We start from the raw sequence: 15,449 nt of genomic DNA, 5'->3' as shown, positions 1-15,449 counted from the left end.
TCCTTTTTTTTTTTCTCCCTTTAGAGATTGCAGGTTTAGCTCCCTAAAGGCTAACACATACAGGAGTTTACAGAAAAGTCACCTGATCAAGATAAAACTGGGTTAATGAGGATATGGTGCAAGGCGGAAATGTTGCTGCAACATCCCGATGCGTGAGCATTCACTGTGCAAGCTACCTTTYAGCAGGGGCAGCTTTTTCTCCCCCTCTAAGTTCCTGCAATGGGCTTGTTCGCAGTGATGGCTCAGCTTTCTATTCAGAAACTGCACCACACTTCTAGGTGCACTGCAGATTCCCAGTCAGTCTTGTTACGTTGGGATTTTACACGCCGCCTGATCACAGTAGTTATCTTTCCTCCACATCTCCACAGAGGATGCGTTTGCAGTTGGAAATGAAAATCACATGAAGCATTTTTCTTTTTTGTAGTATGCTGTTATTTATTTTTATTTTTTTTCTATTTATTTATTTATTTATTTTCTCCAGTCTTGCTGGTTGATACTTTGCTGGTCAGGATGACAGAAGGTGCTGTCATGGCTCACAAAACCAGACCAGTTGTTTCTCTTTTACTTGCTAAAATAATATTTCTTTGCATGATGGAAAATAAATCAGTTTTTGCTTTCTTTTTATCTAAAGTCTTCTCTTTTTTTACACACTGGTGACMTATGTCCACATATCCAGATGGTATTATGCTTATATTCTTCTGTTTTTTCCCATCTCCMAGGGCAACGCCAGCTTAGACATTCAGAATGTTAACCAGCAGACGGCATTACACCTTGCAGTGGAGCGYCAGCACACTCAGATAGTTCGGGTTGGTATTTTATATTTCATTTCTTCTTCTTCTTCTCTTTCTCTCACTTCTTCTAATCTTTTAATGCCCCTCTTGTGCCACTAAGTGAACATGTTCTCTTCAGTTATCTGCTAGTTCCCTCTCCTATACACAAAAGKYAGTACAGCTACACGATTGCAGCCCTCTGTTTAATTTACACGGTTGGATGTCCTGCCTCAGAGGAGGGAAATGCTCTTCGAGGAAATKTGTAGTGTTGGATTAAGACTGCCATGTTGCCATCTTGTGGACTACAAACAAAAGTACACTCCTTAATTAGAGTGTAGAAAAAAAAGAAAAAAACCTGAAGCCCACTGTACATGGCAGCACTATAAATCAGTGTTGTGGCATTTGCACCGTAGCATAAAATAAAAATTATTCTGTGTTTGTTGCCTTATTCCGGCCCGGTTGTCTGTTGGGGTCATTCTTTGTTCATGTCTTCTCTGTTTCCAGCTGCTAGTGCGGGCAGAGGCTAAGCTTGACGTGCAGGACAAGGATGGGGACACACCGCTTCACGAGGCRCTGCGTCACCACACACTGTCCCAGTTGCGGCAGCTCCAGGATATGCAGGATGTCAGCAAAGTGGAGCCCTGGGAACCCTCCAAGAACACAGTACGTTCAGTTCCATTCTGAACTTTCCCTTTTCCAGTACTTCAAATGTGTCAGTGTCATAAAACTTCACCGATTAAGACGTTTTCAGAAACACGTCTATAAAAGTACTTGATGGGAAGAGAACACGTTGAAGTACGTTGTGAAAGTTTTCATGTCCCTTGAACCTTTTAATATTTTATCACGTTACGTTGAGGGATCTCAAAATATTTTGTTGGAARTTGATTGGAAAGTAGATGGAATGCTACAAAAACAAAACAARCAAMAAMAAAAAACCGTGAGGCTGGGCTGAAAGTTTACCTTCCGATTGGAGAGTGACCTCGAGCCACATGTAATGTTTTAAATGAAAAAAATATATATATTCATGACACACAGTTCATATCTGACTCCAATTGAGAATCTGTTGCAAGTGTTTATAATTGCTCTTCAGACGCCACACACCCAATCTTCCCAACCTTGAGCTGTTTTGTCTCTATGTGCAGAGCTGGTAGAGGAATGTCCTAAAAGACACGCAGCTGCTGGAGCTGCAGAGAAAGGTGGTTTTACCAAGTYTTGACTTATGGGGACGCCTCAYATTTTCATCTTTTTATTMGGAATAATTTTTTTTACATTTTTCATTCCCTTTTACACTTGCACACTATTTTTTGTTAGTGTATCACCTAAACTAGAATAATTCATATTTATGGTTTTAAAGAGACAAAATGTGAAGAAAATGTTGAGGATTATAAATGCACTGAACATAAGACTATAGATCTGTATCGTAAAATTGGTGTAATAGATTTCATTTTTTAAATATTTGTAAAAACAATTGTAAATTTGAAGTTGGAGCRACCTGCATGCTTCCGCTCTGGGTTAGCTGCAGAAATAAATAAATGCAGCATTTTATTACCTAAAACACTGATGCAGAGTGCTCTAAATAAATGTTCTAAAACGAATATAGCACGTGTACATCTCCGGCCGAGCTGCATCTATAAAATTCATACTTGTGCCTTTAATATCCTGCTACCTGCCTTTTCCCATTTGGCGGCTCACTGAAGCAGCATGTCATTGTTTTTGGCATTTATCATCTGCTAGATTGTTTAGCATTGTCTTGTCACAGTTTTCCTCAGTTCACAAGCTTGGAATAAAATCAGTTTGTGGTTCGCCGTGAAGGATGACGACAGATCCCCGTTTAGTCAGGAAACTCACAGTCTCCATCACCCGCATCARTGGACAGCTGAGTCTGCACCAGCCCATCATTCAGGTGGAAGCGCCGAGCAGTCAGTTGGCTCGCTGCTTCGCCTCCACCAGCCCGGATGAATCCTTTGAAGGGGCCAAAAGGGGGCATGTCAAACCCAAGCCCTCTCCATGTTAACGGCACATCATTAATCGCTGCTGGGGAGACTTTAAAGCCTCGAGTCAGCGACAGATTTTTCCTTACCTGTCACCTTCTGTCTCCCACCCACTCGCTTTTCCGCCTCCTCCGCGAGCCCCGCGTTCTGCCCTCRCCGGTTCTCCCTCAGGGGAGCGAAACAGATAGACAGCAGGCCTAATTTGAGAAATATGTAGTTGGGTCACACTCACGTACCCCTTCCCTCCCTTCAAGAGGAGAATTGAATTAGCTGGCCCGATGGCTCCATCAGCAGAGATGTAAAAGCTACTGGTTGAGGAGACTCAGACATGGAAGGTCGAAATTGGTTGTGATTGGGGGAGCTTTGCAGTTGAGCTGAATGAGTGAGGTGATGAGTTATGCAGGGAAGGGAGATGAGACAGGTCAATGTGGTTAAACTGTCGTGACATCTSTTTCTGATTAGCTTAATTGTATTGAAGTGATTGCCTCTATMACATRRAGTTTAGCTACATGAAAATCTATTATATACATAGATTTGTAAAAAATAGTTGCACTCCTTTATGTTTTTTTTAACATTATTTCATGCTTTAATCTCATATCTTGAAGAAAGGCACAGCATTATTCTGGCTCCACCATATTTCACTATGCATGTAGGCCCAAACGATGTTTTATCTGAAGAGTTGTTTTGTTTCATGTTTGTTTTTCTATCACATAAAATTCTAATAAAACGTACAAAATTATGTGGTTGTTTAAAAAAAAAAAATATGAAGAGGTCAAAGTGGCACGAGGCGTGGTACTTGTTTTGCCTCCTTACTTACCCAGTGCTTCGAATGGCAGCATTCAGGTTAGTATCAGGATGCTCCTGAAAGCTGTTTGTGACTCAGATTTCATCTTTTCTTCTCTGTTTCTGTCGTCCTCTGCAGTTAATCATGGGCTTGGGCACCCAGGGAGCAGAGAAGAAGAGCGCAGCATCCATCGCCTGTTTCCTGGCAGCAAACGGTGCAGACCTGACCATTCGCAACAAAAAGGGCCAGTCCCCTCTGGACCTTTGTCCGGACCCCAGTCTCTGTAAGGCCTTGGCCAAATGTCACAAAGAGAAGAGTAGGTAAACATCCCAGGAGTTGGTTGACATTTTGGGAAACGCATTTAACGGCTTTCTTGCTGAGAACTCKACGAGAAGATCAATATCACTCTGGTCTGTACGGTAAATGTGACGTTATGCCCTGGAGAGTGTGTGGGCAGAACTTAATGTAAAGACTACGGAGAATATCTCAAAGTATCGACAGAGTTTTTATGCCTATTGAGTATGCAAACTTCATAAGAAGAAACAAAAAAAAAAAAAGATTGATTAAATAAGGCATTGCTAATTAGCAGTTCCTCATCCACCCTTGTTTCCAATATCTTCCCATTAACTCGTGTGTTCTTAATGTTCCAGCGGTCAGGTGGACACCCGCAGCCCGTCTCTGAACAGCAACATCGAGTCTCTGGAGGAGTGCATGGTTTGCTCGGACATGAAGAGAGACACTCTGTTTGGGCCCTGCGGACACATCGCGACTTGCTCGCTCTGCTCGCCGCGTGTCAAGAAGTGTCTCATCTGTAAGGAGCAGGTTCAGTCCAGAACAAAGGTAAAATCTTAAACACCTCAGAGATTCTGGAGGCGCTGCTACAGAACAGTGATGAAACCCAGCTTGATATGTGAGAAGGAAGTATTCCACAGAAGTTGGCTGAAAAAAATTAATTCAGGGATTCAATTTGCCGGGAAGAAACACACATTGCTTTAAAATAATTTTACTAATCAAAAATGTGTTATGTTTATTCTTAGAGTCCCACAGGGATCTATTTTGGGACCAATTTAATTTTATGCACATACTTGTCAGCTACAGGTAACGCTGATCTTGAAAATATCTCCAAATTATTCAAATATGTTATCTAAACAATAATCAGTATGAATATTTTTTATCATATTTACATAAAAAATTTTTAATCCAGCTCTATTCTTTGCACCTGCAATAATTTACAAGTTTCATTCATTAGTGTGTAGACTTACAATATTATAAGCTGATTTAATCATATTCATTGTTTTCATAGGAAAATATATTGACATATTTATTAGGCCTTGTAGTGTAGTTTGGCTGCAGTTCTTCATAATTCTTAACTGTAGTTTGATTTGTCTACATCTTGTATAATGTAATGTTTCATAACCTCATACTTATAGTCTGTGTGCAAAATAAGTTCTGTAAAAAGCGTTGCATTAATATTAAGCCTTTTTCTTTTTTTTTTTATCTATTCCCGCCTCTATTTTTTTGTGTTTTTAAAATCCTCACCACGGCTTACATTTAAGAATATGTATCTGTGTTTTTTTTTATTATCGTTAAAATTATTTGTTGGTCATTTTTACCTTTATTAGTTTAGTAGAAAATTGTAAGCAATCATCATCAGCTACTGCTGTTTTAATAAACAAAGTGAATTTTGGACAGGGAGGGGGAATCCAGCAGTGGAACATTTTTRTTRAAATTCAACACCCATTCAAAAAATTTTAAGCACTTGGAAAATGTCCTTTGAGTGAAACTTAAGTACTTTTTGGGGTTGAGTTGTGGATGAGCGTCTCTTTATGCCTTACTGCTTTATACTCTTTTTGTTTAATTAAAAGTTAACTGGGGTAAGTATGTTTGTATTTTTTTTCYCTTTATTTTTAATCATGCGATAAAAGTGTCTCTCAACACATTTTGTCAAGAGACAAAACAGCCCCCTTCTAAAACAGCCATATCTTTAGAAAAATGGATGACTAAGACTAAACGAGCCTGTGTGTTATGCGTCCCTCTGCAGATTGAGGAGTGCGTAGTTTGCTCTGACAAAAAGGCCGCTGTGTTGTTCCAGCCCTGTGGTCACATGTGCGCTTGTGAGAGTAAGTCAACACACACACATTACATCACAATAGCCTTGATCTTGACAACTGCCGCCCATATTTGCGCCAACCTTCGGATGTGAACACGCACATGCCTGTTCTCCGCAGACTGTGCCAGCCTCATGAAGAAGTGCGTACAGTGCCGGGCTGTGGTGGAACGCCGCACCCCCTTCGTTCTCTGCTGCGGAGGGAAAGGTATGGAGGATGATGCCGCTGATCATGATGATGATGATGATGATGATGATGATGACCTTAGTGAGTGAATCTTCCAAGTGTTCCCTTTTAATCCATCCATTTTTACATTTCAATCCTTTCTTATTTCTTCATTCTTTTCTAAATCATTTTGTTTAGTAATTTTGAATTTATTACTGTTTCTGACATTTAGTTGACATTACTTTCATGATGGTTTTTTTTTCATTCTAGTTTAGACACTGATAACTAAACTGAGATCAATTAGACGTATTTACAAACTAGCAGCACTATTAAATCTGCATGTTTTCATCACTGCAATCATTCTAAATGCTTATTTCTATATATTAACTTATGTGACCTAGATGGGAGAATGTTCTCTAAAGCTTTGCTGCCTTGACTAAAATCTACCAGATTGATCCCTGAAACACAAAATCTTATTTTCAAAAGTATACATACATTCATCCTTGACATGAATGCCATTAATTTTAAGCTTTATTTGAACTTTCCTGGGTTGATGGATGTTACAATTTCAAATACTTTTAAAGTACACACACACAAAAAAAAACCTTGAATAAATTCAAATTGGTTGTGAATTTTTTCTAATCTACAAAAAGTCAAAATGAGAAATGCAGGCTCAAAAATATACACAAAAGTGGATGAAGACTCTTCTGCTTTTTATGATCATTATCAAGCTTCAGGAATATTTCTGCAGGGGTATTTCACTGCCATTATTAGTGGCAGTATTTAAATCAGTTGGGTTCTTACCTCAGATCTGGTTTAAAGTTTCAATATCGATGAGATCGGGGTCATTCCTGGCGCTCCCTCAGCTTGCTTTATCCATTTAAAATCAGTTTTAAAGTTTTTTAAGTACGTCTGCTACTTTTACCTGCATCCCTACTCTAATACCTAAATCAAATGACCGAATTATCTCCTCACAATGTCATGAAGTTCTGCGGAGGCCTGGTAACTAAAAACTCTCCTAATCTAAAATACACTTGACCAGTTCACCAAGAATATTAAACWTTCAACCATGTGCAGCAAGAAGCTCCTTTATGGCTGTAAAACGTGTGGTGGAGGAACAACTTCCTAGAGGGCATTTAGCAAAAATATTAATAAAGTGTTTTTTATCGTTTTGGGACTGTGTAGTTTATTGAAAATCCACCATAAATTAAATATATATGCACCCAGTTATTTTTATTTTTTTTAATGCTGTTGAATTTTTATTAAAATTGTTCCATCCAGAAAAAAAAWAAATTAACATGTACCATTAAGAGTCCCAAATCATTTATACATTTAATGAACTGCATGTGAACTTCTAAAGCTTTATTTTAWAATTAAATAAAACTTAATTTAACAGAGAAGCAATCAATAGCTGTTAATAGTTTTAATTACTTGAAAGTATAACCAGTGACATTGTTGTAAAATGCAGTGACCTAAAAAAAGTTAGTAAATAAAAACTCCTTTTAGCAAGTTTTCTTAATTAGATAAGGAGAAATGAGGTGAAATTAGTCCTAAAGTTTCTTTATTTTACATTTAATCATCTTATCTTTGTTTGATCCTAAGTTGTTATAGAAACCATCTATGACTTCATTTAATTTTCGGGAATTTATTTTGGTGCTTCTCACTATTGGGTGTTTTTCATGTTTTATGTTGAGATAAAAGGGAAACTATTTCCACGTTCACCCTATTTGCATCTCACTCTCTGCAGCTGGTTTAAAGGCAGCCTTGATCAGCTATACAAACCCAAATGCACATACACTCATGCAAGGGGCAGCATCCAATGCTTCRAATCCTAAACAAACTGCGCCATGAATTACTTCCTAAAATTCACACCTACCTCCCTTTTAACTTATTCAGACAGTTTTTTTTTTGTTTTGTTTTGTTTGTTTTTTTTTTTCTTTTAACATCCAAATCGGTTATAAGCATCGGCTGATTGCAAAAAGTATATAAATATGCTGCTATAATCTACATTTTTCATTTCTCTCTGTGGTAGCTGCTTCCAACTTTCTGGTTTCCTCTTCAAACCTCTCCTTTAGAGGCTGTAGTTAACAGTAACCAGTTGACAGTTGAGCTGGTGAGGGCAGCTCCTGCTATAACAATGTTGACTGGTTATTTCCAGCAGGGAGCTCTAACACTATGGCAGGGGGATCCCAGGATCTTCTCCAGCCCAACAATCTGGCATTAAGTTGGTGTAAGTATACCTCCCTGAGCCCCCCTCCCCATCCACCACCTCAACAGTGCTGCCCTGGCCCATCTCCCCTTCTCTTGACCCCATTCCCTTTTTTCAGTGCCGCATACTAGTGCACACATTTAACAGGTGATTATGCCCATACSATGTATATCACTCTGGAGTTCATTGTTTCTGGCAGATTCTGGAATTTAAGTTCCCAAAAGTGTAGGTGAAATTGCTCAAATAATGTTATATGCGTTTTTCACAATCGTATCGCGGAAAGTGCGATTATAAATTTGCCTCCTGATGATTTGTGTTGTACCAGGTGATCATTTCGGTCGTTTCCTTATATGGGTTACTGAGGTGGAACGGTTAGAAAGTGTGCCAAAACACTGAGCCAGAAGGGATCTGCCAAACAATAAAAACCCAAAATGCATGTGTTTCCTGCTTGTTTATGGAACTCTGGCTTTCATATATAACTCGCTGCCAAGATYATGTCAGAATGGCAATGCTGCTGCAGCCATATTTCTTTTTTTTTTTTTTATTGGCAGTAAAGTTTATAGGTGTAGGGTAAAATCCAAGGTGGCCCCTAGCCTTAACTAATGTGCTTAGTCCTTTGACACCCCCCCCTTCCCCCCCACGTCTCAACGTGTTTTCATGTTCATTTTCTATTCGAACAGCGAGTGGAAACATCCCAGCCCTGCAGAGGGATAAAGATAACACAAACGTAAACGCTGATGTGCAAAAGCTACAGCAACAGCTTCAAGACATCAAGGAACAGGTGAGAACAAAAACATGACGTGGATAATTAACTTTACAATAAAAAACGAAACTGCAGCCCACATGCTGTAAAATTTCCCCTGGGCTCACAGAGCCTTCTAAAAATATCCATGCCCTTTGATCTTTGTTTTCCCTGTAAAAAGTGTTTTTGTGCAAACCACATCCTTGTCTATTTGAACAAAMGTACGTGTGGACCGAATCCATATTAATACCTTAAAAAATGTCTTTCAATTCTTTTTGAGGATATTAAAACACATAAAAACTTGTTTTAGGTGTTTAGTTGTCTGTTCTTTGGCTAATGCTGAGCAGCTTACTACTTAATAGTTTTTTTTATGACTTAATACATTAGGATTATTGTCCCACTGCTATATTATGGATTTTTATTAGAAAGAACTAAATGCTTTAAAAAAAGTTTGCTGTTGACTTTTCTTTGAGTATTTTCCAAATATTTGTGTGAGTTGGAGATGCATCACCATGACAACCCTAGTAAAGGTTATGAACACTTTTGTGAGTCATTTTATGTCCTTACTTGAATTAGGCCGTAAAATGATCCCAGCATAACAATAAACGCAGATATCTCCTTCCTCCAGACGATGTGTCCGGTGTGTCTGGACCGGCTGAAGAACATGATCTTCATGTGCGGCCACGGCACCTGCCAACTCTGCGGAGACCGAATGAGCGAGTGCCCAATCTGCCGCAAAGCCATCGAGCGCCGTATCCTCCTCTACTAGGTCTCCTCTTCCTCCTTTTTAACAACAACTCCCACAAACGGCGCATCCACACCAGCTGCTGCCGAGTCAGCCAGCCACGTCTTAACTCTCCTTCACAAATGCTGTTTGTTGATTTGACTGTGTTCAGATGGAACTTCTGTTACAAAGATAAAAACGTATGAACTGATCAGTCTGGCTGTTATTGTCTTTGTCTTTAGTGCAGCCGGCCAGACGCTTATCCTGCAGGAATCATATTCTTCTTCCACTGTCTTCTCTTCCATGTAGTTTTCTGTGTTTTTTTTTTTTTTTTCTTCTTGGTTTTTATTATGTTCAAATGACTGAAGTTCAGGTTCAGCTGAATCCTCCTCTGCATTTTTCCAAAGACCAACTTAGGCTAAATTCAGAGCCGTTGACAAGAGGAGATTTGTCTTTTTGCTTTTTGGCGTAAAGTTCTCATGCATGCGTCACAGTCTGTGACAGCTGCCGTCAAGTTTGACTGTATTTTTTAAATCTTTATGCAAATGTATTGTTATCAGAAGCTCCAGATTTGGACTTAATTTTTTCATGACAGTATGAAAAGTTCGAGACAAGTTGTTCTGTCGGTCTTTCAGCTGGATTTGATGCTTTATACCCCGACTGTCCTCCCAGCAGGAGACCAAATGGTTGGCCGTTTTGCACTAGAAAATCTGAAAAGAACCTGTAGGTCCGCTTCAGCTCAGTGACAGAACAGAACGTGGACATTTTAATCTGACCGCCTGCAGGTAGCACACTACACCCTAACCTTTGTTTACCGAGCTGTAACGACGACGGTGTAGCAACGCACTTTCGAGTTTTGCTTTGTGGACTTAAACACACCGACCTATTCAGCTTTCTGTCCTGTGAGCAGCAGTGTTGTAACCGTCTTGCACACAAATGTGACGCAAACATATCTGGAGACCAAGCACCCTGACGTAACTCCGTGTTAAACTGTTGAAATTCTAGTGAGCACTGCTGTTTTAGCATTCGACGAGTCTGTGCCGTCTGCTGCCAGACGTCTTCATCACAATACGAGTGCGTCTCAGTAAAATAGAAGATCTTTGGCAAGTGAATTCATAACACTAATTCCATTAAGAAAAAAGTAAAACTTGAATGATGTCATTTATTACACAGAGTGATACATTTTTAAGTGTTAATTATAATAATTAGAACCTCAACCAATTTGAAACCCAAAATTCAGTGTTTTGCAAAATTTTAATGTTTAAATTTCCACAAAATCTGATGGAGTTTTCATCACCTATAAGCCATATTAATGAAAACGGACAGAAATAACACTCTGTTACATGTTTAACATTTTTCTGCAAGAGTTTTCCCTTCCACTCAACTTCCCATTAATGGAGCTTGCATGCAGCACTAAACAGCAGGTTTCTTTGTTTTCACTTTTGAAGAATCTCACTGCTGTCTTTAACCTGACTGTGCTGGCCGTAACRTTGTTGTTTAATTAGTTGCATTCAAATCACTTAAAAATCTTTTGATTTTCATTAGCTGAAAGCCATAGTCATCAAAATTATAAGACATCAAACATATCACATTGAGTGCAACGGATATAGAAACTTTTTTTACTTTTTGAATTATTGAAATAGATCCATTTCTCATAGATATTCTCATTTACTGAGATGAACCCGCATGTATGGGAATTAGGTTTTCTTGATCTAAAATACATTTTTAAAAAAGATTTATTTAAACGTTTTCCCTTCAGAGTCGACATTTATTAAGCATAGAGAGAACAATCTATAAGAAAGTGTAGAATAATTTATTTTGTATGTTTGCCCTAACATTAGGATTTTGTAGGTGTCACTGCCTTCTGACTATGTAGCCTCAAAGTCTCAGACATTCTGCTTTGATATTCATGTTGAAATATGTGATGTACTTTTGTTGACAATAGTTTTGTAGCAGTTAAAGGTATAAGTGTTTTTTGGTTTTTTTTTTTCGTTTTTTTTCCTGAAGTAGGTCTGTGTAAGCTCATTTGTGTCATGGGAAAATAAAATGCATTTGTGTTAAAGGTGTGAAGCGACTTTTCCACAGCGTTTTAATCTGGAGTCAGAACTCGGCTCACTGGCTTCCTCTGAAATGTGGAAAATTTGCAACCGCAAACGAGCTTTTTGGCTTGTTAGGACTCAAAGCAATTATTTTATTTTTTCCTTTTTTCCTTGGCTATGATGAAACTTTAAGCTAGGAGCACTAATATGCTTTATTGTAGTATTTGTCATATTATGGTTGTTATAAAAACATTTTTACATTTATTTTCGAGCTGTCCTGTTGGTCATGTATCGGTAGTGTTATCTTTGGCATGAATGTTTGACATATGCAGTACGACTTGTACCACTGGAAAAAAATAAAAAGAAACATTCAGTTTGTATTGCGATCAAGTGCTTTTAAAACAACCATACTGCAGAAATAAAGTCCTAAATGAACCACGTGACATTAAAAGTGCAGTTTTTTTTTTTTTTCCACTCCCTCCCCGCGAATCCTTCCACTGCTGTGGCTTTTGTCAGCTTGCGTTTTTTTGTTTTTCGTTTGTTTTTTTCAAGTCGAGCTCAGATGTCAGCAAGAAAATTAGCATTTTGTTGCTTTTCTCCTGCTGTGCTGCGTCTGGCTCTCAGAGGAGACGTGGTGGCAGGGAGGAGAGGTGTGGGGTAATTGAAAACACTGACGCCTAATGATGACTTGGCACCAGCGTGTGATAGGTCAGCTCTGCTCCACGGAGAGAGAAAGGAGGAAAAACACCAAACTGCATSAGAGAGGATAAAAAAAAAAAAMAACATCTTTCTTGGTTAACAGGATGACAGGAGACCTCGCACAATTACGAGCAAAGGTCATTCATGTTGCAGCTCGTTGACTGCTCCATTCATAACGTGGAAGGATCTGGCAGGCAGCAGCAATGTGCAGCTGCTCAAAGCACATTTGTTATACTCAACCTGTTCTCAGCACATGTAGAGCAAAAATGACAACTTGTTCCACCGCATTGAGCCTCTGTGGCGCTGATTTAAGCTTCGACGGTCTGCTGAAAGCCCCCAGACATGGCAGRTGCTACTTAAGCAAAGTTGCTATCTGCAGCAGATAAAATAGGTAAAGTAAAACAATATTTTGTGCATTCAGCGTTTTGGTTTTCRATGTCTTCATTGTCCATGCCTTTTTATCCCTTCAGGGCTGCTGGTGTTTGTCCCCATTGATCAAACTGTGAGGTTCACCCTGAACTGGTAGACACGCACAGAGACATTCGAATCTCAGTGAAGTTTCAGAAGGTCAGACGGAGGGAGCAGTCTTAGTGGACTGCAGGAGGAAGGAAGAGCACCCGGAGAGAACCCATGCATACACCTCAATTTATTGTCTAAGAATTGTATCCTTTGCACTTCTTTTTATTCTTTTTTTCCTCATGCCTAATATCCTTTCCTCCTGTCTTCCTGTCATTTCCTCTGTTGTTTACCACCTTCTCTCCTTCCTTGTCTTTCATCAACTCCTTTCTGAATTCCTTCTTCATTTTGTTGTTTCCTTCTTTGTGTTCACTTCTCTTTCCTTCCAGTCTTCCTTGTCTCCTTCCTCATTTTTTCATCTTTCCTTCTTGCCACCCTTATGTTCTTGCTTTCTTGGTTCTTTCTTCTTTATTTCATTCCTTGTCGTCTTTTATGTGCCCTTTCTTTTTTTCCTTGCTTTTGTCTTCCCCGTGTAATTTCCCCTACTTCGTACTTTCACTTTCATTCCTTACATCTTTCTGTCCTTTCTTGCTTGCTTTCTTATTTTTCCTCTATCCAGCCTTGTTTTCTTCCTTCTGTCTTTCCAAACTTTGTAGACGGACCTCAAGGAAGTCGTAAAGTGTTAAATTGTGGTGAGTGTGTGACATTTGAATACGTTTGTTCTCATCGAGTCTGTAAAAACAACGGAGTKGCCGGTCAGCTGATTGATGGAGCAGGCAGCTCGTGCGTCGTCCTCTGACGGTCTGCAGACTCATGCTGCCACGCTGACCGAGTGTCAGGCTGCCGGAGACGCTGCTATCTCCCCTTCTGTCCTGATCCTGGGGAGCATCCCTGACCACTTCACCCAGCGGTTTCAGCTGCTCCAGACCTGCCATGTTTGCTGACTAAACTGCAGGGGCCTTTGCATTCACACCGAGAGAAGGTTAGCTAATCCACTCGCTGCCCACCTCCCCCGAGTGGGAGTGATGGTGCCTCAGCTCGGCGACACGTAACGATGAATTGGAGCCCCTGGAGAGGAGAGGAGCCGAGGACAGGCAGGAGGGTGACCTACCTCTGGTCTGGACTGTGATCGCTGAGAAGGCCATCTGTGTTTGGGCTCTGCATGCTGCAGGGCAAAGAAATCTGTCCAGTTCTCTCATTTGCTCTTTACTCGTCACTCAGGAGTTGATATTCTGTCATCATCAGGAGGAATGCTATATATGTTTGGGGCTTTCAATGATTTATTCAAGTCGTTCTATTTCCAGGATGAAATAATGAAACTCCACACAACTTGAATGAAATTTAAAACCCTGCCTCGATGCAAAGATTTTAATTTATTTTTGGATTATTTTTTGTCTAATCCATTCAAGGTCAAATTTATGCAGATAAATGTCAGTTSCACAGAAAGTTCTCACTTCATTAGCCATCAACAATGTCCTGATCTAATTCTGGCTGGATATCCAACCACTCTTCTTATCAGACATGATGGTGGTCATTCAGATTGATTTGTTTCCTGCCACAGGCCGGGATTATTAGCAAGCTCTTTAAAATTTTAGAAAGGCTKATGGGTCGACTGATTCAGAAACTTGATGTTAACCTGGTCTATCYGCTCCAGAACCTTTTCAGTGCCTGTTTGAGAACATTATCCACTTGAAATAACATTAAAAAGTTTTACTTCCGTGACCCAAACTGTTTACAATGGAAGGAAAACGGTCAGAATGATTAGAAACAGGGAGGCCAACGCCGATCATTAACTGACTCCAGAGGTTTCGAACTTCAGTGTGAACTGAGAGGTTTGCTAGCAAAGAAGGAAGCAACTGACCAGATGTTACCAGATGTTTTCTGTCTTTTATAGTCTGAAGAGCCGGAGACAAGAATTGTTATTTTAAAGTGTGGAAGGAGAACTTTTAAAATCTAAGAACACTATGCCATCTGTCAAGCATGGTAGTGGCAGCATCATGCTGAGGGCTCTGGTTTGCCGCCAGTTGTCAGGATCGTCACTATTTAGATRGCACATTCAAAACAGTGCAGCTGTTTCAAATGTGTTTAAAAAGAATCATTTAAAAAGATGGTGCTGTTGAGCAAAGTGCCTTACATGCCAGATTAGTGACAAACAGCAGCCCATTAAAAATGGACTCTTTTGTCTAAAAAATGAATTCAATTGATGGTATTCTATTGAGAATACTCTGCCTGCCCCAAAAAAGTCTCCACCTGAATTTAACTAAGTAAATGTGAGATTCCTGCTGGATAGTTACTACATGGWCAACTGTTTTCCAGTTGGAAACAAGYTGCTTAACCTCAGCTGATGCAACGAGGAGCTCATCATTTCTTTTAATAAGAAGCTACACATGGAAAGAYRCATCCTGTKTKTKTTTTTTTTAAAGAAGTTAGTCTGTTTAAAAAGKGTCAAATCATTGGCACYGAGCACAGAAGACAGGAGATGCAGAAAATACTAAAACTGGCTTGAGAACTGTTCACTGCGTTATTAAAAACTGCAGTCAGAGTGGAATGGGAAAAATCTTAGATGGTCTAATCGGTGATCACTGAAGTGTTTAGTGGTACAATTTGAAGAGAGCAACAGAAAAATGCAGGGCTATGYGAAAGTAAGAGCATTTCCACACACAATGTGAAGGAGAGAACAGTGTAGCCATAAGAAAACCACTAATCATTTTTTTCCTATACGATTCACTAATGATATTTATTGGGGTGTATGTATATTTCAG

The 15,449-nt window shown here is 39.5% G+C and overlaps 1 protein-coding gene across 1 annotated transcript; it reads left to right on the top strand.

Moving 5' to 3' along the window:
* The first annotated feature begins 237 nt into the window (after positions 1-237).
* Positions 238-11,972, top strand: LOC108167071 (E3 ubiquitin-protein ligase mib1-like). The gene is made up of 10 exons (XM_017309897.1): positions 238-278; positions 677-806; positions 1,275-1,433; positions 3,684-3,865; positions 4,196-4,385; positions 5,587-5,665; positions 5,774-5,920; positions 7,980-8,048; positions 8,708-8,808; positions 9,398-11,972. The coding sequence occupies exons 1-10, from the start codon at positions 238-240 to the stop codon at positions 9,536-9,538; spliced, it is 1,239 nt and encodes a 412-aa protein (XP_017165386.1). The 3' UTR covers positions 9,539-11,972.
* Positions 11,973-15,449: the final 3,477 nt, after the last annotated feature.

The sequence above is a fragment of the Poecilia reticulata genome, linkage group LG17 (assembly GCF_000633615.1).
Source record: "Poecilia reticulata strain Guanapo linkage group LG17, Guppy_female_1.0+MT, whole genome shotgun sequence".
NCBI lineage: Eukaryota > Metazoa > Chordata > Actinopteri > Cyprinodontiformes > Poeciliidae > Poecilia > Poecilia reticulata.
The sequence above is the reverse complement of the archived record's forward strand: the minus strand, read 5'-3'. Positions and strand labels throughout refer to the sequence as shown.